This window comes from Strongyloides ratti (assembly GCF_001040885.1).
Source record: "Strongyloides ratti genome assembly S_ratti_ED321, chromosome : 2".
Classification (NCBI taxonomy): domain Eukaryota; kingdom Metazoa; phylum Nematoda; class Chromadorea; order Rhabditida; family Strongyloididae; genus Strongyloides; species Strongyloides ratti.
The window spans coordinates 12,705,670-12,733,391 of record NC_037308.1 but is presented as its reverse complement, the minus strand read 5'-3'; the positions used below and the strand labels follow the sequence as shown (position 1 = coordinate 12,733,391).

General features: G+C 20.3%; 8 protein-coding genes across 8 annotated transcripts; 6 read left to right on the top strand and 2 right to left on the bottom strand.

The window, feature by feature from the left end:
• Nucleotides 1-1,702: 1,702 nt before the first annotated feature.
• On the top strand, nucleotides 1,703-4,907 carry SRAE_2000407100 (Golden goal; the record flags this gene model as incomplete). The annotated part of the gene is made up of 3 exons (XM_024642897.1): nucleotides 1,703-2,681; nucleotides 3,636-4,455; nucleotides 4,514-4,907. The coding sequence occupies 3 exons, from the start codon at nucleotides 1,703-1,705 to the stop codon at nucleotides 4,905-4,907; spliced, it is 2,193 nt and encodes a 730-aa protein (XP_024508622.1).
• Nucleotides 4,908-6,091: 1,184 nt separating this feature from the next.
• Nucleotides 6,092-7,234, top strand: SRAE_2000407000 (Hypothetical protein; the record flags this gene model as incomplete). The annotated part of the gene is made up of 1 exon (XM_024642895.1): nucleotides 6,092-7,234. One exon carries the CDS (start codon nucleotides 6,092-6,094, stop codon nucleotides 7,232-7,234), a length of 1,143 nt encoding a protein of 380 aa, XP_024508621.1.
• A 1,647-nt stretch (nucleotides 7,235-8,881) lies between these two features.
• SRAE_2000406900 (Actin-binding protein anillin) lies at nucleotides 8,882-11,904 on the bottom strand (the record flags this gene model as incomplete). Its single annotated transcript, XM_024642894.1, has 4 exons — nucleotides 8,882-10,860; nucleotides 10,909-11,662; nucleotides 11,705-11,815; nucleotides 11,854-11,904. 4 exons carry the CDS (start codon nucleotides 11,902-11,904, stop codon nucleotides 8,882-8,884), a joined length of 2,895 nt encoding a protein of 964 aa, XP_024508620.1.
• A 1,859-nt stretch (nucleotides 11,905-13,763) lies between these two features.
• On the top strand, nucleotides 13,764-14,294 carry SRAE_2000406800 (Hypothetical protein; the record flags this gene model as incomplete). Its single annotated transcript, XM_024642893.1, has 2 exons — nucleotides 13,764-14,003; nucleotides 14,040-14,294. The coding sequence occupies 2 exons, from the start codon at nucleotides 13,764-13,766 to the stop codon at nucleotides 14,292-14,294; spliced, it is 495 nt and encodes a 164-aa protein (XP_024508619.1).
• Nucleotides 14,295-16,371: 2,077 nt separating this feature from the next.
• On the top strand, nucleotides 16,372-17,111 carry SRAE_2000406700 (Hypothetical protein; the record flags this gene model as incomplete). The annotated part of the gene is made up of 4 exons (XM_024642892.1): nucleotides 16,372-16,611; nucleotides 16,648-16,774; nucleotides 16,993-17,034; nucleotides 17,074-17,111. 4 exons carry the CDS (start codon nucleotides 16,372-16,374, stop codon nucleotides 17,109-17,111), a joined length of 447 nt encoding a protein of 148 aa, XP_024508618.1.
• Nucleotides 17,112-19,412: 2,301 nt separating this feature from the next.
• Nucleotides 19,413-21,966, top strand: SRAE_2000406600 (Protein kinase domain and Serine/threonine-/dual specificity protein kinase, catalytic domain and Protein kinase-like domain-containing protein; the record flags this gene model as incomplete). The annotated part of the gene is made up of 3 exons (XM_024642891.1): nucleotides 19,413-19,652; nucleotides 19,690-19,806; nucleotides 21,064-21,966. 3 exons carry the CDS (start codon nucleotides 19,413-19,415, stop codon nucleotides 21,964-21,966), a joined length of 1,260 nt encoding a protein of 419 aa, XP_024508617.1.
• A 350-nt stretch (nucleotides 21,967-22,316) lies between these two features.
• SRAE_2000406500 (Glycoprotein-N-acetylgalactosamine 3-beta-galactosyltransferase 1) lies at nucleotides 22,317-24,329 on the bottom strand (the record flags this gene model as incomplete). Its single annotated transcript, XM_024642890.1, has 3 exons — nucleotides 22,317-22,474; nucleotides 23,404-24,135; nucleotides 24,185-24,329. 3 exons carry the CDS (start codon nucleotides 24,327-24,329, stop codon nucleotides 22,317-22,319), a joined length of 1,035 nt encoding a protein of 344 aa, XP_024508616.1.
• A 564-nt stretch (nucleotides 24,330-24,893) lies between these two features.
• Nucleotides 24,894-26,976, top strand: SRAE_2000406400 (Protein of unknown function DUF273 family and Domain of unknown function DUF23 domain-containing protein; the record flags this gene model as incomplete). The annotated part of the gene is made up of 2 exons (XM_024642889.1): nucleotides 24,894-24,902; nucleotides 24,952-26,976. 2 exons carry the CDS (start codon nucleotides 24,894-24,896, stop codon nucleotides 26,974-26,976), a joined length of 2,034 nt encoding a protein of 677 aa, XP_024508615.1.
• Between the last annotated feature and the right edge of the window lie 746 nt (nucleotides 26,977-27,722).

Below are 27,722 nucleotides of genomic sequence, written 5' to 3'. Positions count from 1 at the left end.
TAAATGTCGAAGTTTGACAAATCTACTTTTTAATCGTCTTGAAAGAGTATCAATGTCTTTAATTAATTGAAATGTCCTTATCATTTACATCATATTAATTGCTTTAATATACTTGTCTAACTAACCACTATGTCATAAAGGCATAAAATAAAATGAATAACATATTTATTGTTAAACACTTTCAATTATCTTTCTAATTTTGGTAACCTCAAATTGATAAAATAAATTAATATAACTTAACTAATACTATATTTTTGTATATATTAATGAATAGGACATTTTTAGTAAACTATGATAAAAATGATTATAAAAATTATACCACTCTTAGTAATCTCAATATATATATATTTTATTATACTCCATTTGTCAGAATAAAATGAATGAGTTAATATATCAATTAAATATTTTAAAACCTCATCAATCACTATTTATCTATACTTGTAAAGTAAAATGTAAAAAATGGCATTTTAGTTAAATTTTTTTTTATTATTATTATGATGTATATTTTTAAAATAAAAAATTAAGTATAGCTTTTATAAAGACCTCCTGTAAATGGAAATGAGTTTAAAGAAAGATTTAAGAAAATTGGATTCGGATTGAAGGACTTTAAGAAGATAACTGGATTGTTCTGTGCTAATAATTGTATTAATTTGAATCGGTACTTGTTAATAATTATCATTTATGAAAAAGGTTTTAATATATATATATATATTGTGTATGAAGGAACCTTCTGTTTTTAGAAAATTGTAGGAGGGTGGTTAAATCTATAACATATACATATGTCAGGCCCATTTAGGGTATTGTTTTATTATTAGTATTCATAGAATGAATGATTTCTTTATATTGCCTATTAACTTTTTATGATAATCTTTTAATCTAATATCTATATTTTTAGATAGAATTATTATCTCATAAACTAAAGTATTTACCGTTTTTAGAATTTAACATTTTAATACTATTATTTTATTCTTATTATTATTATATATTAAAAAAGACAATTTTTATGTTATGATTATATGCTTATACCCCATGGTAGTTTTATTTTGTAATGAAACTTTAGTAAAATAGTATACTTGTCTAAATGATATCCGTTCCAAGACATAATCTTCATTTCCTTACCCACGAGTCTTTTCTTCTTCTCAATACATATATATATATATATAATTACTATATTTTGACTTATAACTACAAATAAACCTATCATATCTTACATAACTTATCACTGCTTTTGTATTAAGATATAACTACATTATTATATATATAACATTCCATATTTAAGTATAAAATAGAAGTACATTTGTTATACTTATTCTTTTTACAATTCTATTTTCATATGTTAATCTCTAATATTTTTCTAATATATTATATTTTACAGTTAAAAGCAAGAATTTTTAATTACAAGCATATTACATACCATTAAAAAGTATTACCTCTACCTACTTTTAATATTATTTAATTTTTAAAATTTAAAAGAGCTAATTTTTATTCTATTCTATAATATATTAATAAAATATCTAGAAATTTTCTAGTTATTATATAATGAAGTTATTATTAATTAGAAGCTTAGTTTGTTACAAATAAAAATATTAATATTTAACTATTTATCTAATATTGGATTGAATGTTTATATAAATTTTAATTTTTCATAAAAAAAATATATATATATATTATGAAATTTTATATTTTTAAATGGATTATTGTGATGATTTTATTATTAAATCTATTTCTATTTGTTACTTCTAATATTATAAAACAAAATATTTATTTTAATCCACCTATTCCTAAAGTTAATTATGAAAATGAAATTTTTGGTTTAGATATTGGAGAATTATATAAAATTTTTAATGGAAATTTTTCTACATGTGAATTTAGAGTAAAAAAAAATATTCAAAAAATTCCTTGTAATTGTTTTAATTTTCCTACAAAAAATTATCATATATTTAAAGTTAATAAAAATTTATCTTTAACAAAAATTTTATCATTTGAAGTTGACCATCAAGATATAAAAATTATAGTACCATCAGATGGGGAATTATTAGAAGATATGGAAGTAAAATTTGAATCAAAACTATGTACAAAACAAGTATTTACTTTATCTTTAGAACATCGTGATTTTTATTTTATACCTTCTAATATTTCTAATATTGATGATGATTCAGATCAATGGATTACTGTAGATGAACGAACAATTCAATTACATACTGGAAGAAGTAAAAAAAAATTTTATTGTCAATTTATAAGTTTAGAAGGATTTTATAGAATAAAATTAAAAAGTTTAGATGATATGAATAATTTAATTGAAATTAAATCATCAATAATTCCATTATCACCTGTTCCAAATATGTATGGATTAATATTAAATAAACCTTCAATAAATATTCGATCAGATTCAATATTTCCTCATTGTATTAATTTTTTTACACTTTCATGGGAACGATCTTTATGTCCTGATTTAAATTTAAATTTTCGTGTTCAAGTAACAGCAATAACAGATTTAAGGAAAACAAATGATTGGATATATGTTGAGGAACTTCTTTTACCACCAGATAAAAAAACTCTTGATATAGAATGTTCTTTATTTGATATAATATTTGAAAAATATTGTTTTGAGTTAGTTTCAACACATCGTTATACAGAAAAAACTCAAGTTTGGGATAAAAAATGTGTCAAAACTGAACCATGTAAGTTATAATATTTTATTAAATCTAATAAAATAAAAATATAAATTTAAATTAATATTTTTATTTAAAATTATATTGTTAACTTTAAGAACCATTTTATTTCTTCTTTAATAGAAAGTTAAGTTAATAGTTTTATATTTTCATTAATCATTTACTAATCCATCCATAAAATTAATGTCAAGAAGTATTATATTCAGATATATATATATATTAAATCATATTAACATGTATTTAAACAAAAACAAGCAATGTTATATAGAGGTAATTATTTTAATTTGAAAAAGTATTTAATTATAAAAAGTTTGTTAATGATAAGATAACATATACATATATATATTATAGTTTAATGAAGCATAACACTATAAGAATATTAAAGATATTATGTCTGTTAAATAGTTTTGTATAATGTTAAAAATATTTTAATATAAATAATTTATATAAAAAAGAAGGCATTATATATATCAATTTTTGAGTACTTTATGTTGTCAATTTTTAGTTGACATAATCTGTCTTTAGAAAATTGTACTGTCCTGTCAAATAAAGAATTATAGAATAACTACAATCAAAATGTAGGCTAATTAGATAGCATATGGAGTTCATTTACTTCAATACTTCATGTTATATTTATTCTTTTTGTCATAACTCTTTTATCTCTACAATTAAACAACTTTTTTTTTTTCATGCTTTATATATAAGTTTAATATATTATTAAGAGAGTAAAGAAGATGATAAAATATTTAAAAGATTTTTTTTTCAATAGTTTTTAATATAATAATTAGATGTTTTAATAACACAACAATATGAATAATAGGTATTTGTTTTATATTATAAAAGATATTTTTAATTATCTATTTCATTTATAAAAAGATTATTAAAAATTTATAATAATTATTTTATCTATAATATATCAAAAAAAGAAAATATAATGTCATTTTTAAAATAAATTATTTATAGTAAAAAGAATTGATGGTGGATTTGGTAATTGGAGTGAATTTTCATCATGTTTTTTATCAACAGAAGGAAAATGTATTCAAAAAAGATTTAGAAAATGTGATAATCCTAAACCTTTTGGTGGTTTAGATTGTCAAGGATCAATAATGGAAATAAAAAATTGTGAACCATCAAAATGTCCTTATAAATTAATTACATCACCATTAACAGCTAAATCATCTGATTGTTCTTGTGGTTGTAATATAACTAACAAAAATGGTTCTTTCTTTGTTGGTCGTGGAAGATATCCTTTTTGTGAGAAGATGGGAAAATTAGAATGGATATTAAAATCTCCAGAAGTGACATCAATACATAAAAAATTTTTTGACATTAAACCACTTCAAAAATATTATATTACAATTGATAAAAATTTTTTAAATAATGAAAATGATGTTGTACAAATGTTTAGTGATAAAAATTTAATTTGGGAAAGTCAACAAAGTATAGAAACAGAAATTGTTCTTTATGCAAATACTACAATAAGGTTTATTTTTAAATCCATAACAAATAAAACACAAATATCAGGAGTTGTTATTAATTATATTTTGAAAGATAATTATTATGTCATGGAAAACATTACATACTCAACAGCTTATGTCATATGTATAAAAAATTATTGTTCTAAAACTTTATTTTTTGGTTTATGTGGATTTGCTATTTTTATTACATTATTTTTACCAACAACAGTCTGTTTTTTTATAACAAAATTATTAAAAAAAGATAAATGGAAAAAAATTGAGGAAGAGAAAGATAGAAAAATAAAATATAAAGATAATGCTGATAGGTATAATTTGTTTTTTTTTTTTTTTTATTTTTATTAATAATTATTAATATTTTTATAGTATACGTTCTGAAATGATAAAGTCAAATAATACAAATTCTACTCATATACCAGATATTCAAAATTCAACAAATGGTCAAAAAAAATTTGTAACATGTCGGTCAATTGGTATTCAATTATCTTCTCAAAATACACCATTATGTTCTAGGTCAACAAGATTTCAATTATCAGAAAATTCATCATCTAGAAATACACCAAGAGTGGCTAGAAGTAGCCTTTCATTTGCCTCAATCAATGAAATGGAATATGATTATTACGAACCAATAGTTCCTGGTTCTTTTTTATACCCACAACAATTTGACATGGCCTCTGACATTGACATAGATTCAATTATACGTCAAGAAGCAAAGTTGTTACTAACAGATCCACCAGTAGATGCTCATACACAAATATAAAATTTAATATTTAAAAAATTCATTTATACATATATTAAAATAAAGCCAAAAACACAAAATGAATAATAGTTTTAAAAAGTTTATACGGGTATTTATTGTATTTTTTTTTTCTTGTTTGATAAAATAAATTTATGTTTGATTATATATGTTTGTTTATTATAATCATTGCATTGAAGAGAACAATATTTATTTCATTTACTCTCTAAAAACACGACATTTTAAATTATAATGCAACTAGAAAATAAATTAATTCCTAGTAGCACATTTTTTTTTTCTCAAATACCAAGATGGAATAAAGCTTTTGTTAAGCACTTTTTTAGTGCAAGATAAAAGACTTCATCATAATGCATTTTGATATTTTATAATTATAAGTTTAATCATTCGATTTACTTTTCTTAAATATAAAATTTTTTTGTTTTTTCCATATTTTATTATAAGATTTTTATTTTTAATTCTTTAACACATGTAACTTTAAAAAAAAATTAATTTTTACTTTAAAAATGTAAACGGAAAAAAAAGATAATAAGTTTAATTTATAATTTTTAAGATGAGTAAAAAAAATTTTTCAAAGATTTAAATTTCTATTTTCTTAACAATAAATGTCTTGTTAGTAAAAAAAAATATATATATATATGTATATGTATATATAAAAAAATTTTTCTATTGATAAGACACATCCCACTTTTATATATTCTGAAGTTATTAATTTTTTTTACTCCTTCCATGTCTGTTTATATTGGTGATTTTATAACTTTGTCAACTATCCTGTCTACAGCATTTATATGCATATATTTATAGAGATACTTTTCAATTAATTTCAGATATTTTATAATAACTTTAAATATAAGGCATTATCATCTTCTATCATTCAATATTAATATTTTAAAAGTATTTAATTCTATACATCTCATCAATTTAAAATTTCTATATTAAATGTTTTTATTATATAAGTAATTTTTTATTATATCATTAAGTTCAAAATTTATATAACAAAAAAAAATACTTTAGATGTAACAAATAATATTATATATTTAAGTATACTAATTTATATGTGTTTATTTTTAAAATAATTTGTACAATAATATTTATATTTAGTAATTTTTTTTTAATATTTAACAAAAATTAATTTTAAAAAAATTTATAGTTATTAATATTTTTTTTTCTACTATTTATTAAAAAAAAAAATGGAAAAAATACAATGGAGAGGTTTTAGGCAAGTTTCAATTGCTCATGATATCAGAAAAAAAGAAAAAATTTCAAGAAAACTTTCTGATCCAATAAAGTTAAAAGTTGAACAAGAAGAAACGACAAATAAATTGTTACTTGAATTAATAAGAAATACATCAATAATTAATCGTAAAAATTCTATTGATATTATTAAAATGAAAATAGAAAATGTAGAAAAGATTGACATATCAGATAATGAAAAAAAAGATAAAAAATTAAAACAATTAAACTCTGTTGAATTGTATGAATGTTTACAAAACAATAAGATTGATGAAAATGTCATTTACACATTAACTAGAAGGACAAACTCTCCAAGGCAATTGACTCAAATTTTACAAACTGCAGCTAGGATATATGAGAAAGATAAATTAAAAAAACAATCTCTTATAACGGCAAATTGGTTATCTAAATTTGAAACATTGGATTTTTTATTAACTACTAGAAATTCTGTTATTTCTAATCAAGTTATACCTAGGCGTTGCCTATCAGAAAATACTTTAGATGTTTTATTAAAGTCTAATACTTTTGTTAAAAAACATTTTAGAAGTAATTTAAATTCAACAACAACTCCCAGAAGTGTTTCACCAACAGATGTTAAAGTATTTTTTGATTCTAATAACAATGTTAATAATTCATCTAAAAATTCAGATTATTTTAAAGGAAAAAAAAGAGTATCATTTTCAGCTCCAACTGGTTCATTAGTTTTATCATGTAACGATAATAATAATCGTACTAAAGCAATGCGACCAATAGTTAAAAAAGAATTTCAACCAAATTCAGAATATCCTTTATGTCATATGGATTATGAATCATTTAAAGCTTGGAGACGTGGTAGCAAAATGAGTAACGAAACATTAAAAGATTCAGAGTCATCTACTAGTAAATTTAATTTTATTAAAAAGTATTTTAGAAAAAATATATCTTTTAATAGTCCACGTATTATCACAAAAAGTAAAGAAAATGTTACCGAATGCGGTAGAGAAATTAAAATACAAAAAGTTTATTCAAATACTAATAACAAATCAAAGATATCAAATTTTAAAAATATCTGCTGCCAAAGTTTTACAAACTGTTTTCGTACTAATATAAATGCTGTTTAATATATTAAAAATATATTTAATAATGTTGTTTATATATTTATATATATATATATATATATTTTGTGAATGTTATAATTTTATAGAGAACGTGTATGATGACATGATAAATTAAATAGAAATTTTAACGAAAATTATAATATATTTTGTTTTAAAGAAAATCCAATATAATACTTTTAAATCCATTAAGTAAAATGAAAAAATATTTTTTAAAAAGTAGTTAATTATGTATTAAGATTAAGATTTTTTTTGAATATTAAAAAAGTATAAATGTGCTGTTAATAAAAACTTTTATGACATAATATTAATGTATATTAAGAGAAAATAAAAGTATAATACAAAACCAAAATATATTTTTTGATATTTTGCACTTAAAAAAGATAAACATATATTTATAAAATTTAATAATTATAATTGAATATTGATTAAGAATATAAATTAATAAATTTAACTACAATTTTTGTAATGTATAATTTAACAATATTAAATTTCATTATATATATTTGTGAAATAAAATATATTAGGAAAATAACTTTTTTTTGTATGCATTTTTTAATATCTTAAATTTTATTTATAAATATTTTTTGATGATAAAATGATATGATTGAAATTAAAATATATCTGAAAGTGTAATTTTATATTAAAACTAAATATCAATTTTATGTTTAAAAAAGGTTATTATTTTACATTTTTTTATAATTTTTTTTTACATTTATATGTATTTATTTTTAATATAATTATATTAAATATTAATCAAAACTTTATAATTATATTGCTTACTAAAATTTAACAATTATCATCTATTCTTAAAATTAATTTTATACTTTTCTGTTAAAAAAATTTTAGAAATAAATTATATACAAAAATTGTACTTTTAAAAAGAAAAATATACTAATAATAAATAGAAATATAATAATTTTTATAATAAGAAAATATAAATTAGTTATTGTCAATTAAAAAAAATTTATTTTAATATATTTATTATAATTATATTAAATAAATAATAAAAATATACTTCACTTTTTTTTTAAAAAAATTGTTTTTTTTTTGTTTTGAATTGACAAAATATTATTGCAAATTTAATAAATTTATCATGTAATAAATTTCATATATTTAATAGCATTTAATAAAACTTTTATCAAACCAATTTTTTCTTTTATTTAAAATAAAAATAATTATTTGCAATCATGTATTTTTATAAATTTAGTTATCATAAAAACATAAACAATATTGAATGCAATTAAAAAAAAAATACTTTTAGAAAATTATACTGAATCGGAGCAGAAAAATAATTTATATTTCTTATAAGTACAATGTTTTTTTCTTATATTAATCTTCTTTTTTAAATGAATATATTTTAAAGAAATATAATTTAAAAATTGATGTATAATACAGAATAACGTCTTCCCATTAAAAATTTAATTCTAAAACTAAAACAGCTAAGCCAATGTTTTTTAGTTTCATAAAATTAATTTTATTAGAAAAAAATTCTTTGAATTACAAAACATTAAAATAAAATTTTCTATTCTGTCTTATTATAAAAAAGAATAATAAATATTTAAAAAAAAACCTTAATTTCACCTTGAAATGATCATATATAGAATTACAAAATAAACAGAAAATATAGTGTGTAGTAAAAATATATAAAATTTATGATAATATTCCTGTTTGTTCTTCAGGACCAGAACGAAGTAACTTTATTACTTCATTAAGGTATTTCAACCAATTCTCACAATCCATTGGACATTCTGTTGTGAAATAGATTCTTTTTTGTTGATAAACATAGCTTGTAGTTGAAGGCTCACACAGAACATCAATATAAAAAGAATTTTCTTTAAAACCAAATTCTCCCTCTTTAATTTTTTCCAGTTTAGGTGATGTTATTTTTGCCATATCAATAATAGATGTTGGAGCTTTTCCTTGAAATTCCTCTTCGCAGTTACTCCAAAACTTAATTATTGATCTTTTTACAATAGTCCATAATTTTAGTGGTTCTCTTGAAAAATCCTCAGCATTATAAACAGAAAGATATCCTGAATACGCCATTTCAATTTGTTGTGGTAGAGAAGAACATTCAGTATTCAAAGAAATAGTCCCTTCCAAAGGAAACTTAGCTTCATCTAAATAAAATCTTTGACATCCAATTGTATCTCTATTAAGCCTTAATAAACCACATAATGTAAAATCATCAAAACAAACTTGATTCGATGGATGTAATGAATCGTTGTTGTTAATTGATCCATTTTCATCAATTGGTGCTAAAGGTGGACGTTTAGCTGAATTCTTAAAAACCGAAACAGCAAAATCCTTAACACTTCGCTTAAAACGTGATAACCTTGTACGTTCTCTTTGCCCAATTTTCATTGCGTATACTTCAACAACTGCAATAAAGTCAGTGGGTAGTTTAGAAAATTTAATAACGTCACAAAATTTAACCTGTCTAAGGCGAACACTACCAAGATCTTCAACAGTTTTTATTTGTGTTCCAATAACATTGTTAGCACATTTAAATACAATACAAAAAGCGTACGAAGTATCTGGTTGTGTCTTTTTAAAACAAAATAATCTATTTAATTCAAGTTTAATATCGTTTAGTGTATAAGTAGACAATAAACTTGGAAAGACACGTGGAAATGAAGTATTCATATTCATAAGTGTTTTTGTTCTTTCATACTCAATTCTTAAGGAATCAATTCTTATTTGTCCAACCAAAATTTGTCTATTTGCAAGTAACTCGGAATCTGTACCATTGAAATTTGATTTCTTTGCAAATTCTTGCACCACCTTTTTTGCATCATTGACTACACTATTTGCTTGCTTGATAAGATTTTTTAATTTTGTTAATTTACGAACGTACATTTCTTCAGATATATGAGTCACATATGTTGGAGCATTAAGTGATGGTACGTGTGAAGCTCCAGACATGAAAGATTCTTTACTTCTAGAACTATTTGAAGGTTGACTGTTATTGCTTTTATCATCATTTGGCAAAATAGTTGTCCTGCTTTCATTTTTCTTTTTTAAAAGTCCAAAAGAATGTTTAGGAGTGGCAAAAGGGGTAGAATGCGCAATTGGAGTAAATTCGTGTATACCTTGCGCTGCCGAACGTAAGGCAAGAGTACCAGTGGCACTAGAAATACTTAATGTTTCAGTTTTGTATGTAGTCAAAATTTTTCCCAAAGGAGCATCAGGTAAATATCTTGGAGCAGGAGAAAATTTTGGGGCGCAATATTCATCTACAAACTTCCTTTGAAATGCTGTTAATTTGGGAGTTCTAAAATTTATAGTATTGTTTTCATCATTCATACGTTGTTCTAAATGCATGCTATCTGAAAGTCGTTTTGCTTCCAAAGTATCTACCGTACCATTCCTTAATTCCCGCGGAAGCGATTTTGAATAGTTGTGATCATCTAACTTATTTCCTGTAACCTTCATTGGAACGAAACAATGTTTTGTAACATCAATTTCTTTAAATGGTTTTTGAAAATCTGAAGCATTATGCAGAAGTTCCCTATTATTGTGAGTTTTAATAAGTAATGTTGATCCTGGAATACAGTCTTCCTTAACTTTATTAGTAAATGTTTTTATACGTTCTGGTGTTTTTCCTCTTTTAACAGATTCATTATTTCCTAATTCAAATTTAGATAAGATTCGCTTAACTCCTTTTAATCTCTTACTTTTCGATAACTCTTGTGTTGGAGAATTTAAAACTTCAGTTTTCGAAGGATCAAAATTACAACCTAAAGAGAAACGCTGACGATCTTTAATTGGTCGTGAACGTGGAGTAACAATAACAGATAAATCTTCTTTCTCAGTAGGTGATTTATAAAACAATAAAGAATCCTCATTTTGATTAACTTTTATGTCTAAATTACCCTTTATTTTCCCCGGATTAAACATTAGCCAATCATCATTCAAACGAGTTCCAGGTGTAGCTGGTGGAGTATTTTTCATAAAAGAACTTAAAGGCCTTGCTCCATCAATTGTACTCTTAGCAGGTACCATTACATTTTCATTAAGTTTAGGAATAGCATTTGATCTGAATATTGTTGGACATTTTGTGTTTCTATTAAAATATGTTGCTTCTTCGTCAAAAGTTCTAGAAATATTATGTTTTTCCAATTTACAAATTTCATCTTTTTTAACATTTGATTTTTCAGTTTTTTTATCTGGAAGTGCTGTGAAACACTTATAATCCAAATAATATTTATTTAAAGGTTTAGAAAAAGTACTCTGACTATTTATCATTGTTTTCCTGTCGTATTCTAAAAATATGGCTCGTGCATTTTTTGCAGCAGTATCGTTATGAACATCCTCTGCTGAAGCAATGCTTTTATTATCTCTTTGGCCATCTTCTTTTAAATCATTACTTTTCAAATCGTTATCGCACATATTTGTACTTGCAGTTAACAGTTCAATGACATCGTCGATCTGGAAAAAAAATATATTTAAAAAAACTTACAAAAAACTTACCTCTTTTTGAGATGGATCTCCAGATTTTTCACTAGATTCTTGGCTACTTTCAAGTAAGCATGTTGGAGGCTGTAAATCTCTATTAGGAGAAAATTTCCCATCTACATTTTTCTTAAAAATTGAATAAAGACAAAAAAAAGGTTACTTACTATCGGTCCAAAATCACCTTGACCTTTAGACAAATTTTGGTTATTTTTCATTGGTTGTATAAAAGTAAATGTTTAACAACAGTAGCCGATAAACTTAAAAGATATAAGTAAATGATTATTATGTTTTAAACCCTGTTATAAATTTTTTTTGCGGTAAATTAATATGTAGAAACAATAGAAAGACAACTTTCCAAAGGTTTTCGCTATATTTCCAGTGTTGAGTTGAAATATTAAAATTTTCATAAAAATTGTAATATCTCCTTGGTTATTTATGAAGGTAAGTATATATTTATCCAAAATTTCTGTGGTACCATCAGTATAGTTGGTGGTTTGCATAGGTCATCCCATTGAATAGGTATATATAATACAGGTTAAAGAAGAAATTTTAAAATTATAAAAAAGTTTAATTGCAATAAGTTTTTATTTTATTAATCTCACGATTTAAACCAACTTTTTAAATTTCCTGAATAAATCATTGTTTTTTTTTAAGCGTAATTATTTTTAAGTTATGATGTTTTTCTCTATTTTTGAAGTAAAGTAGTTTTTCTAAAGAAGAAACAAAACATCACAAATGAATTTTCATAATTAGAATATATTTCTATGAAGAATGTCAAAAAAATAATAGTTTTATTTAACATTTTCAAACATCAAAATAACAAATATAATGATCAAAAATATTTTTTTCAAAATTATACTGTAACATGAAAAGGTTGAATAGATAAAAAGAATGCTAGAAAGTTTAATAAATACTTTGAGAAAAATCAATTGAAAACAAATGCTATGAAATTGTAGGATAATTTTCAAGAACAGCGCTTTATGATCTCATAGAAAAATCTTATTTGTGAAACCTTTTTAAAAAATACTAGCACCAAAATTAAAAAATATTCTAAAATAATAATAAGTACAATCAATAAAATGTTTTATAAGGCAAAATAATTTGAATTATCCATCTAAAAATTAAAAAGAAAATTTAAAATTTTTGAAAAAAAAAGTATTAAGTCTTTTTAATGCTAAAATTATACCAAACTGCAAAAAATCATTCAAAAAAGAAATAACATATAGAATTTTTGACCACGAAAAACGTAAGAATATTTAAAAAAAATAATTTTTATTCGTAAAATTTTCTACCTGATACGAAAAATTAAAAAAAAATAATTTAATTAAAAATAAATAAGTTAAAAATATGATTCTATAGGATGATAAAGAAGATTTTGGGACACAAGATGAAAAAGATTCTAAATTAAATTTAAACTCTAAAAATAGTTATAAAAACTAAAATAAAGAAAAATTCAAAATATTATAAATTTTGAATATTATATAAAAAGAAAAAAATTCTAAAGGATGAATTTAAAATTTTAAAAGTGATAAGATTTTAAAGGAAAAAAGTTATTATTAAAAGATATTTTAGTTAATACAAAAAACAATTGGAAATTTACCAAATATGGTAATAAGTCAAATATCATTTATTAATTTATTTAAAAAAAATCATAAATTGTAAAAAAAATGAAGATAAGATACAATAAGTAAAAGAAAATTAATTTTTGTGTAAGTATAGAAAATAATATATAAACTAAAATACTTATCTAATAAGATTACTTTTATAAACCATAGTATACACTTACACATACAATTTTATTAAAATTTTATTTATAGTTTCAGAATTCATCATCCTACAATTAATTAACTGATAAAACTGTTAAAAAAATCAAATTACAAATTACAAACTTCATAATAACATATTAAAGATTATTTTAAAAAAATAAATTTTATTTTCAACTATAATCTTGCAGTTAATTATTTGCATTTAAGGAATATTATTTGAATAAAATAAAAATTTTAATTTTTTTATAAGTAAAATTCAGATTACAATAGAATAAATAACAAAAAAATATAAAATTAATATAATCATTATGCAATCAAAATTTATGCTTTTTGTTTTTTTAACTCTCCTTTTTGCAACATATTCGGAATGTCTTAAATGTAATATGTACGTAAAAGTAAAATCTTCTGCCGGTTTTGCAACTATGGGAGGTAATAATGAAAAAATTACTTGCGAGCGTGGTCAAAAGTGCGCGCTTTTTACTTTTGAAGACTTTAAAACCAAAGAAGGCTTCGTAGTAGCCTCGTGTGTTGATGAAGAAAATTGTGAGGTAAGTAAATTTTACTTAAATAAAAATTTTTTTAAGGGAGTACAAAACGGAAAGAAAGAAAAAGTTGATAGTGACGAATTTTTTGCAGAAATGAGTAGACGTAATAGGCAAATGATGATACCTCCAAAAAAAACCACATATGAAGTATCTGGAAAGTGTTGTAAGAAAAATTTTTGCAACAATCCTAATAAATCAAATGACGATGACGAAGATAACTCATCATCTACAAAAATGGCAAGATATTTTCTAGGACTAGCTTTACCAATAATATTTTTAAATGTTTTTTTATGAATGAACACGTCTTTTAAAATATCTCTTATTGCAGTTTAGTAAAAGTATAATTAATTTAAATTTTTTCTTTTCAATATAAAAATATACAAGCGCGTGCTTTGCACACGCTTGCCTGCAGGGCAGGTCTTTTGTGTAAGCTATAGATTTTTTCATTTTATGGGTGATTTAAAGCATGTATTTCAGACGCTCAAATTTTAAAAATTTTTTAAATAATGTGATCTATTGTATCATAAAAAATATTTTTTGATTATTTCCTTATTTTTCAACATTTTTTTATTTTTTTAAAATTTTTCTATATGCAAATTGATAAAAAAAATTATAAGAATAGATAATTAAATCTTTAAATTTATACATTGACATTTTCCCTTTACAACTATAGCTATAAAAAACAATTAGTGTAAAAAATCATTTATTTTTTTAATTTATTATTATTATAAATATAAAATTATAAAATATATAAAAGTTAAAAAAAACTAACGTAAATTGTTACATTATCATTATAAATTGGTATATATCTTTTTTTTATGCTGATATTTGTGTTGAATAAAACTTTTTAAAACTTTGATTATCCTAAGAGGAAAAAATTGTTAGAAATTTTTTACACGTTTTTGCGCATAACTCAAGAACGAAAAATGATAAAAATATGATCTAGTAGCCAAAATGTAGAGAATAAAAATCCCCCGAGGCTTTTTTTTCATTTTTTCAAGAATTATAGTGTTTTGAAAATTTTTGAATTTTTTCAATGGAAGATGATTTTTAGTTAAAATCTCAAGAACAAATGATTTGTTTGAGACCGTACTTATGTCATTCGAAAGAGCACAAATTAATTAATAATTTTTGTTACTATCACCATTTCTTAAAATTAAGTTTTTAAAAAGTTATGACTGATAAAAATTTAAAAAAAAATTTTCAAATTTTTTTTTTAAACCGGCATAGCTCAAGAACGAAAAATGATAAAAATAAAATCTAGTAGCCAAAATGTAGAGAATAAAAATCCCCTGAGGTGTTTTTTTCATTTTTTTAAAAAATTCATTTTTTTAAGAATTATAGCGTTTTGAAAATTTTTGAATTTTTTACCTAACTTTAAACCATCATATCTCACTTAAAAATTAATCTTTTCGAAAAAATAAGGTCGGAAACGTTTTCTACGACCTTTTTTTACCTTTATGTCAAATTTTGCTAAAATAACTCTTGAAACTTAAACGTTGCAGCAAATGAAACATTTGCAGCTTTTTCTGCAATATCTATATGAAGACGCAATTTTTTTTAAAAATTATTGAACTTTTTGTGATCAGCGCATTTTTTTACCCTAGGATAAATTAAAAAATATTAAAAATTCTAAAAAAATTTTCCTACTTAATTCTCGCTTATATATATTTAGGATTAGGACAAGATGAAAAAGATTCTAAATTAAATTTAAATTCTAAAAATAGTTATAAAAACTAAAATAAAGAAAAATTCAAAATATTATAAATTTTGAATATTATATAAAAAGAAAAAAATTCTAAAGGATGAATTTTAAATTTTAAAGTGATAAGATTTTAAAGGAAAAAAGTTATTATTAAAAGATATTTCAGTTAATACAAAAAACAATTGGAAATTTACCAAATATGGTAAATCAAATATCATATTTTAATTTATTTTAAAAAAATCATAAACTGTAAAAAAAATGAAGATAAGATACAATAAGTAAAAGAAAATTAATTTTTGTGTAAGTATAGAAAATAATATATAAACTAAAATACTTATCTAATAAGATTACTTTTATAAACCATAGTATACACTTACACATACAATTTTATTAAAATTTTATTTATAGTTTCAGAATTTATCTTCCTACAATTAATTAAGTGATAAAACTGTTAAAAAAATCAAATTACAAATTACAAACTTCATAATAACATATTAAAGATTATTTTAAAAAAATAAATTTTATTATAAACTATAATCTTGCAGTTAATTAATTAGCATTTAAGGAATATTATTTAAATAAAATAAAAATTTTAATTTTTTAATAAGTAAAATTCAGATTACAATAGAATAAATAACAAAAAAATATAAAATTAATATAATCATTATGCAATCAAAATTTATGCTTTTTGTTTTTCTAACTCTCCTTTTTGCAACATATTCAGAATGTCTTAAATGTAATACGTACGTTAAATTAAAAGATCATACCGGTCAAATGACATTGGGTGGTGATGAAAAATCAACTACTTGTGAGCGTGGTCAAATGTGCTTGTATGTTTCTCTTGAAGACATTACCATCGGTGAAGGCTTCATAACAGCCGCGTGTGTTTATAAAGACAGATGTAAAGTAAGTAAAGTTTACTTAAATAAAAATTTTTTTTAGAACATAAAAAACGGAAAGATAAAAAATATTAAAAGTGACAAATTTTATTCAGAATTAAGTAGAGCTACTGGGAGAACGGTAATAGCTCCCATAGGATCCGTAATTGAAGGATATCAAATGTGTTGTAGTAAAAATTTTTGCAACGATCCTAAGAAAGCGAATGACGATGACGAAGATAACTCATCATCTACAAAAATGGCAAGATATTTTCTAGGATTAGCTTTATCAATAATATTTTTAAATGTTTTTTTATGAATGAACACGTCTTTTAAAATATCTCTTATTGCAGTTTAGTAAAAGGATAATTAATTTAAATTTTTTCTTTTCAATATAAAAATATACAAGCGCGTGCTTCGCATACGCTTGCCTGCAGGGCAGATCTTTTGTGTAAGCTATAGATTTTTTCATTTTATGGGTGATTTAAAGCATGTATTTCAGACGCTCAAATTTTAAAAATTTTTTAAATAATGTGATCTATTGTATCATAAAAAATATTTTTTGATAATTTCCTTATTTTTCAACATTTTTTTATTTATTTAAAATTTTTCTATATGCAAATTGATAAAAAAAATTATAAGAATAGATAATTAAATCTTTAAATTTATACATTGACATTTTCCCTTTACAACTATAGCTATAAAAAACAATTAGTGTAAAAAATCATTTATTTTTTTAATTTATTATTATTATAAATATAAAATTATAAAATATATAAAAGTTAAAAAAAACTAACGTAAATTGTTACATTATCATTATAAATTGGTATATATCTTTTTTTTATGCTGATATTTGTGTTGAATAAAACTTTTTAAAACTTTGATTATCCTAAGAGGAAAAAATTGTTAGAAATTTTTTACACGTTTTTGCGCATAACTCAAGAACGAAAAATGATAAAAATATGATCTAGTAGCCAAAATGTAGAGAATAAAAATCCCCCGAGGCTTTTTTTTCATTTTTTCAAGAATTATAGTGTTTTGAAAATTTTTGAATTTTTTCAATGGAAGATGATTTTTAGTTAAAATCTCAAGAACAAATGATTTGTTTGAGACCGTACTTATGTCATTCGAAAGAGCACAAATTAATTAATAATTTTTGTTACTATCACCATTTCTTAAAATTAAGTTTTTAAAAAGTTATGACTGATAAAAATTTAAAAAAAAATTTTCAAATTTTTTTTTTAAACCGGCATAGCTCAAGAACGAAAAATGATAAAAATAAAATCTAGTAGCCAAAATGTAGAGAATAAAAATCCCCTGAGGTGTTTTTTTCATTTTTTTAAAAAATTCATTTTTTTAAGAATTATAGCGTTTTGAAAATTTTTGAATTTTTTACCTAACTTTAAACCATCATATCTCACTTAAAAATTCATCTTTTCGAAAAAAAAAAGATCGGAAACTATTTCTATGACCTTTTTTTTACCTTTATGTCAAATTTTGGTAAAATAACTCTTGAAACTTAAACGTTGCAGCAAATGAAACATTTGCAGCTTTTGCTGCAATATCTATATGAAGACGTAATTTTTTTTAAAAATTATTGAATTTTTTGTGATCAGCGCATTTTTTTACCTTAGGATAAATTAAAAAATATTAAAAATTCTAAAAAAATTTTCCTACTTAATTCTCGCCTATATATATTTAGGATTTTAAATTAATAAAATTCATAGAATTTTTTTTTTTGTAATTTTCTTTAAGTTTAATATTATAATTGATTTTTTTTAATAAGACACTATAAAAATTACTAATTTTATATTTCTTATCACTAAAAATTTAAATTTTGATTATAAATACATAAAATGTATATTAATATTATTATAATTAATAAATTTTTAAAAAATTAACCAAAATAATAGAAATTATTTGGTATATTATATATAATGATAGCATTTAAAATAAAGTTTAATATTTTTCAATCATTAATAATAATTTTATAATAAACTGAAACACCTTTCACTTATAATAATAAGTTGATTTTGTAGCATACCAAATATAAATCATAATTTAAAACAAAATTAAAGTTTAATTACTATTTTTAAAATATTTTATATGTATAATTATATGTGTTTTTTTAATATAATTGAATCTTATTTTTAATGCAAAAATTTTTTTAAAGAGATATTAATTTAGAAAAATAATTTTTATTTAAAATATAATCGAAAAATATTTGAAATAGTAGACACGTAAGAAAAAAATTTTTCTAATATTCAAATTTTTTATTATAATTAAATTTTCTCATACTTTTCTATTTTTAGTAAGAATATTAAAAATAAAAAAGTATATGAAACAAACAAAAAATATACAAAATTAAATAGTAAGAAATTGATACAATAAGTAGTGCTAATAATATGAAAAAAATGTTAATATTTTAACTTTAAAAATCTTTATTTTTTGTGAAATTTGCAAATCAATTTATTAAAAATTTTATTGTTAACTTGTTTTAGAATTTTTGTCTTCTAAAATTGTTAACAATTTACAAAATTACTATTTTACATGACAATAATTTTATTATTTTTTAAAAAAAATATTAGTCTAAATATCATACTTTTGTTGAAAGCAACAGTAAAGTAATTTTATGAAGTGGAAAAAAAAGTTTCTTATGATAAGAGAAAAGATTCCAATATATTAACCATTAACCTTTTTATATTTTAGTGAAGTGTTTATCAATTAAGAAATAATATTTAAATTAATTGAAAAATTAAATTTTTTTATAAATAAATTCTAATTTAAACATAATAAAAGCTAAAAAAAATATGAAACAATATGATTATTATGCAATTAAAATTTATGCTTTTTGTAATTTTAACTCTCCTTTTTGCAACTTATTCGGATTGTCTTAAATGTTATCAAAATTTAGATGAGTCAAAACCAAAAGCAATAGAAATAACTAAAGAAGATACAGAAGTAACTTGTAAAGCGGGAGATGTTTGTTCAACTTTTGTAATGAAAAGCTATGGGAAGAAAAGTAGTTATATAAGAATTTCTAGCTGTAAACCTAAAAAAAATTGCGAAGTAAGTAAAATTTATTTTTAATAAATATTTTCTTAAGGATGTTAAAAAAGACGATGGAAAAGAATTTTCTGGGGAGGAAGCTTATAAGAAGCTAGAGTCACTTTTTGGTCCGCATGATGGAGAATCTACAGCAGTATCAAAAGCAAAAATTTTAGTAAAATGTTGTGATAAAGATATGTGTAATAAATTCGATATAAATCAAGTTATTTCTGCTTCTACAAAAATGGCAAGATATTTTCTAGGATTAGCTTTATCAATAACTTTTTTAAATGTTTTTTTTTTTATAAATAAACATGTATTTTAAAATATCAATCTTGTTAAAGTTTAGTAAAATGATAATTAATTTAAATTTTTTTTATTAATAAAAAAGTATATTATCATAAAAATTTTAAATTAATAAAATTCATAGATTTTTTTTGTAACTTTCTTTAATTTTAATATTATAATTGATTTTTTTTAAATAAGACGCTATAAAAATTATTACTTGCATATTTCTTATATCTACAAATTGAAATTTTGAATATAAATACATAAAATGTATATTATAATATTATTATATTTATTGAATTTTTAAAAAATTTACCAAAATAAAAGAAATTATTTGGTATATTATACATAATAAAAACATTTAAAATAAAGTTTAATATTTTTCAAACATTAATAATAATTTTAAAATAAACTGGCAAATTTTTGAAAAGAATTTTAAAAAAAAAATACTTTTGACAAAAATTATTTTAATTTTTTTTAAACAAATGTATATTTTTTATAAATTTTTAAATCATTAGTTTTCTAAAATTTTTCATATATCTATTTTTATTTAAAAATCTAAGTATTTTATTTCTTAATATTATAAAATAATAGAGTTAATATTAAATTGGAAGTATTTTTTTTAATAATTAAATATAAATTTTTCTATTTCTGAATTTGGTAAAACTGTACACCCATGCAAAAATAGAAAATGCCACAGCAAGAATTCCAAAATGAATTTTTTCTGATTTTAGTAAAAAATCTTTTGTAGCATATATAAATTTGTTTGCCAACACATTTTTATCACTGATTTGCCTTACATAAAAAGAATGTTCAAAAAAATTTTTGTCCAATTCTAAAATAAATTCTAATTCTGTTTGATTTATCATTGAATATAAATAAATATTTTTAAAATTTTTTTTCTTTTAATTTTTTTAAAAATATAATATAAAATAATACTCAAAATTTTATTAGTAACAATTAATTTATATTTATTGCATATAAGGTATATTTAATTATTTGTATCTAATTATTTTTACAAAAACAATTATGAAATCTAATTATAATATTATAGATGAAAATGAATGTTTTAATGTTGATATAAAACTTGTATGTTTTAAAAATATGATAATTTAGTTTATATTAAAAAAAAATATTTTTATAGAATAAAATTGTTCATACAAAACGTGGTACTTATACAATTGATAAGTTATTAGGTGAAGGTGGTTATGGTTTTGTTTATAATGTAACATGTAAAGAAGATAATCAAAAGTATGCAATGAAAATTGAACGTGAATCAAGACTTGGATCAAATCCCAAATTAAAAATGGAAGTAAAAATATTAAAAGATTTAGCTTCAGTTAATTGTCCAAAATCTCATTTTGTTAAATTATATGATAGATGTAAAAAAAAAGATTATTATTTAATTGTAATAGATTTATTAGGTCTTAGTTTATTTGAACTAAAAAAAAAATGTAAAAATTTAGAATTTAGTGATAGTACAGCATTTAATGTTGGAATTCAATGTTTAGAAAGTATTGAAGAACTACATAAATTTAATTTTATTCACAGAGATATAAAACCTACTAATTTTGTTATTGGTTTAGAAGATAAAAATAATATAATATATCTTATAGATTTTGGTTTATCAAGGTATATTCTTAATGAAAAAGGAAGTTTAAAAACTCCAAGAGAAATGTGTAAATTTAAAGGAACTACTCGTTATGCCTCACTTGCAACACATAATGGTATTGAATGTGGAAGAAAAGATGATATTGAAGCATGGATATATATGTTTATTGAATTTTTGCCTCGATTTAATTTACAATGGATTACATTAAAAAGATTTAACGATGTATTAAAGAGAAAATATATGCTTAGAAAAGAATGGGCAGATATATTTAATAATTCAAAATATATGAAATTTCATCTTTTACTAGATTATGTTGATGATTTATCATATGTTAACAAAATTGATTATAATTATTTATATACTGTTGTTAAAAATATTGCGGATACTAGTAATATTGACTTAACAAAACCATTAGACTGGACAATAAAAAAATAATATTAATCACATTTTATTTCAATTATTTTAAAAATACTATATATTACCTAGGTAACTTGATAATTATAAAAACATATACCATTAATATCATAATTTAATAAAAAAAAAAATTTCTTATTATTTTATCTTTTATAGTAATGAAAATAAACAATTTTAATTAAATAATATTTTTAAAGTTTAATGTAAATTAATATAACTTTTAATTATATCTTCTTATTATATATTTTAAGAATTGATAAAAAATATACATGTTAAATTTATTTTATTGAAAAAAAGTTGTTTTCTAAGTAAAATATAACTAAACAATTAGTCATTTAAAAAAAGTTTTTTGAAAAAAATATTTGCTTAAACTAATATTTAAAATTGGATTTTCCATATTTTTTTATTTCATCAAGTATAAAGGTTGTGTTTGACTCTTTATTAAGATATACTTTGTTGAAAATTCTTGATGTCCGACCAACAACTTCTGTGTGATAAAATAAATATTCAAGTCCATATTGCATATCCCCTATAAAAATAAAAGATATTATTTTTTTTATAAATGATAAAAACTTATATTTACAAAAAAAAATTTGCAAAAAAAGTATTGTTATAAAATAAATAATAATTAAAATGAAAAACAATTAAAATAATATATAAATTGATATACAATATATATATATTATGAATAGATATAAACAGATGAAACATTTTTGTGTAATTTTTGTAAAATTATTTTATATAAAAATTGTATATTTTTTTTATGAAATATAAGTTCTAAAAATTTATTTTAAAACAAATTGTGATTAAATAACACAATTAATGGATTTTTCATACATTACTCGTGAAGCTTATTTTTTGAAACATTTTAAAAAATTTTAAACTTTATAAATCACTTAAAATTATGTTAAAAAGTAACATAAAAAGATTATTTTTATAAATTTTAAAACATATACTTTTATCATAATTTAATTCTTACTTTTATAGAAATTAAATATTATCATAATAATAGATGTATGATTTTATAATAAAATGTTTCAAATTATATATAAATCTTATATCAATAAATATTTTAACCAATAAAATAGAAATTTTTAATTTAAAAAAAATTTTCAAAATGATAAATATGATGTTAAAAAAGAATATATATATATAAACTTTTTTTATAAATCATTTGTTGATAAATCATAAAATAAATAATTTACTACTATAAATATAGTTTCTAGTAATAACATGACACAAAAAATATCTATTTTTTAATTATTAATTATTTTATCTCTAAAAAAAGAATAATTGTAATTAATTTTTGTTTTAGTTGGTACAAATATTATTATTGTTTTTTTTTAATATATTAAAAATTATATTATATAAATAATATTTTTATATCAAAAAAAAAATTATATAAAATTTTAAATATAATTTACTACTTATATATTTTTTTTTGAGTATTAACTTTACCTATAACATAATGAAATGACATTGGAAAATTACCTAAAGCTGATAAACCTTTAGGTAAATTATAATAACTTCTTTTTTTAAAACCATCCCAATGTGTATTTTTTATTAATGATCCAAATTCACTGAAACTTGATGGCAAAAATACATGTCTATCATATATATCTCTTGAATCCATTGTTGTTATATTAATATTTTTTAGACATCTTCCAATTTGTACATCATCCGGTATATTTGGCATTGGTGAACAAATTTTTGGATTTTTAAAAGCTACAGTTACTAATTTCATAAGAGTTTCTTTACTAATTAAATATCCTCCACCACTCATATATTCTATTTGATGTTTATAATAATCTTTTATTTTTAATTTATAACCATAATAATGATCTGTTTGTGAATCTCTATTCATTAAAAACATTCTTACATTTTCCATAATTGCATATGTATCATCGTCAACTTTAAAAAACCAATCATAATTATTACCATAATTTTTATAAATATATGTTAAACCTTTCCTTATCCTTCCATTAGAAAATTGATAACCATCTTTTCTAAATCCTTTTATTGCTGGTAATGATATATCATTTTCTGTTGAAATGAATAAATAATCGTTACATCTTTTTAACCATGTATTTTTTAAATGTATAGCTCTACTATATTTATATTTAGGACTTGTATGTATTATACAAAATATAGACACATTTCTTTTTAATTCATCTGATATTAAATTAAAATCTAAAATTTTATCAATATTATTTTTTTAAATTATTTAAATATATAATACCTATTTGATTTATATTAAGATCTTCATAATTACTAGAAATTTTATCAATTTTTGTATAATAATTTTGAATAAAATATAATGAATAAATAATTAAAAATATAAGTAAAATAAATATTAAGGTAAATAATTTTATAAAAGAAACCATTTTAATTTTATAACTATATAACTTTTATTGTTTGCCACTTATAAAAAGAGATTAAAATATAAACTTTTATTCACCATTCTATGACATATAAAATTTTAATTATTAATATTATGTTAATAAATTTTACCCTAGATCAAATACATTTTGAATATAATTTAATATATATTAAAGTTTTTAATAAATAGCTTTAAATATCATAAAAATTTATTTTTATCAACATATCACTAATGAAAGTTAAATAACTAATTTTTACATATTTTAACGGTATTTTATTGTATTCAATTAAAAATAATATTTATAAAATGTATTATTTATTACTAGTATAACAGTTTATTATATTTTATAGGTGTATATTTACTTTTTTTTTTTTAGAATTTTTATAATTATATTAAATTTGATGTTGAATGTAAAAGATTTGTTACATCAATGAATTCAATAGGTTATAATATTTATAGAAAAAGAAATATTTCTCCTCTATCTTTTTTAATTTTAATAGGTTGTTTTTTTATAATTATTTATTCAATTATAAGTAACAATTCAATAAATGAAGGTTATTTAACATATATGAATAATGTAAGAATATTTTTATATATTATTTATTTAATTTTTTTTTTTTTTAAAGGAAATACAGGTAAAAGAAAATTATGGAAAATCATTAAAAATTGCTATAATAATTGTAATAGAAAATAAAGATAATTTTAATAAATATAAATTAGCATTAACATCATTAGAATGTTATACAAAAGGACGAAATTATATTTTTAAAATTTTAGATTTTAATGAAAATAGAAATCTTTCTATATTATGTCCTCAGGATGATTTCTTTTTTGCTAGACATTGTGCTGTTGGAAAATATTTAGAAGAACATGATAAGAATATTGATTATGGTATTGTTTTAGATGGAGATATCGGAGTAATGAATCCAAATAAATTTCTTGAAGATTATTTACCAAAAAATGATAATGAATTTATTGTAATGGCACAAAGATTATTTACCCATGAATTTGCTGCATCACCATTAATAATAAAAAATTGTATTGAGGGAAGAAATTTTTTATATGAATGGAGTGAATTTTTTTATCGTACACCATCTAATTTTCATGGATCTGATAACGGTGCTGTAATGCAATTTTTTATGCATAAATTTTTAAATTATAGTTATACAAGGCAAATGAATCGTTGTTATGATTTATATGAAAAAATATATGAATGGGAAGCATTTAGAAAGTTTACTATTTGTACTATGGCAATGTTATATCAAATTTCTCTAGATAATAATGTTAATGGAGATCTTTTATATAAAAATGGAAGTATTAGAGTTTTAAGAAGATTTCCATTTAGATCATTTGTTAGAGATATCTGGGAAACAAAAAGTAAAATATCTAATGATGATTTTTTTCTTCATGGTTTAAAAGAAATTAATATGGGAAAAAAAGTTCTTTTTGGACACTGGAAAAATCCATTAACTATTAATGAGTTTGATTTAAAAAAATGTAATCATTCAAATTTTACAAAATTATGGCAATATAAAAAAAATTATATAATTCAGTCGTCAAAAGTTTATTCAATTTTATTATCAGTAAAATTAACAATAGAAAAAGAATATAACAAATCAATTTATTCAAAGATTTCTGAATTAAATAATTATCCTGTCATTGATGATAATATATATATTGCATCAATTTTTGAAAATGAATTAGATGATATAAAAATTATATTGTTTACAATATCAATTAACTCAACAAGAAAAATTCCTTTTGATAATATAAAAAAATTAGAACAATATCGATTTGAAGATCAATTAAAATTAAATTACAAATCTTATAAAGGTGTAATTATAGATTCACAATCATATGAAAATATGTTTTCAAAATATTTTTTAAATCATATCAACCAAAAAAAATTTATCACAATACCTAGTGATAATAATGTTGATGGTTTTAGTGTATGTACACCTATTTTATTTAATTTTTCAAATTTAGGAAAAATAATTCATTTTTTCACATATTGGAAATCACAAAATGCTTCATATTTTATTGTTTATTATCATTCATGGACAAAGAAAATTAATGATTTTATTAATGATATAAAAAATGAATTAAATATTAATATTGTATTTTGGAGTAATTTACCTTTTAATTCTAATAAGTCTGACTATTTGAATCCTAATTTTCAAACTAATTATCATTTTCAACGCCTTGCTGAATTAGATTGTATTTATAGGAGCAAAAATAAAGTAAAATTTGTTATTCAATCTCAATTAGATGAAGAAATTAACAATAAAAATATAAATTTTCTTTTCTCACAAATGATGGAACTATATCCTGATGCATCAGGTTTACGCTTTCCATATTATTCTAAAGTAATTACAAGTATCAATGATATACTTGTAGTATATGAAAAAGATTTCATAAATATAGATAAAAAATCTCTTGTAATGTATAATTTGGATTTTAATGATATAGATAATATAAATGATAATCTTATTAATATAAACTATAATCAAAATTTTGTTTATCAAGTTGGTTATAAAAAAATAACAATTACAACCAAAAAAAATGTAGTATACACTGATTGGTTAGTTCCTCTTCATCATTGGAACAGAGAAAAATGGAAAGTTTCTAATAATAGTTGGCTGGTAATATAAATATTATTTGTATATATTCTATTTTTTTTTACATATAATTTTATCAAAAATGATATATATTTAATTATTTTAAAAATATATAATAAATTATTTGAATACTAAGATTTTTAATAATAAATATTTTTATATTTAATATTTTTTTATTTATCAAATATATCAACATATCAAATATTTCAATTCAATAGAAAAGATAAAAATTTTGAAAACTTATTAATGATTATAACTATGTTAAAAAATATTTATATTAATTTGTAAAAATTTACCTTGAAATATATTTATATAAATATTATATTAATAATAAAAAATAAAATTCTTAGAAACTATAAAAATCTTATTTTATATATTGCTATAATTATCCAAGAAAAATTTAACATATCACAATTCAACTTGAAAATTACATTTAATAAAAGCGATTATTTAAAATAGTTTAATATATATTAAAAAATATGTAAAATAAGTTGTATTAAAATTCTATTTTTTAAAACAATAATAATAAACTAGATATCATAAACCATGTTTTATTATAATAAAAAAAAAAGAAATGGAAAAAATTTTATTGTATAAGTATCAATAAAAGTTTAATACATTTTTTTGAGTATAATCTTAGAAAATTCATTTTTATTTGTATGCTATTATAATAATATTTCAAAAGATATGTAAGAATATGATTATTATAAAAATATATATTGAATAACAACAAAAAAAAATTTCTTTTATTTAAGATATATTTTTTGTTTTATTGATAG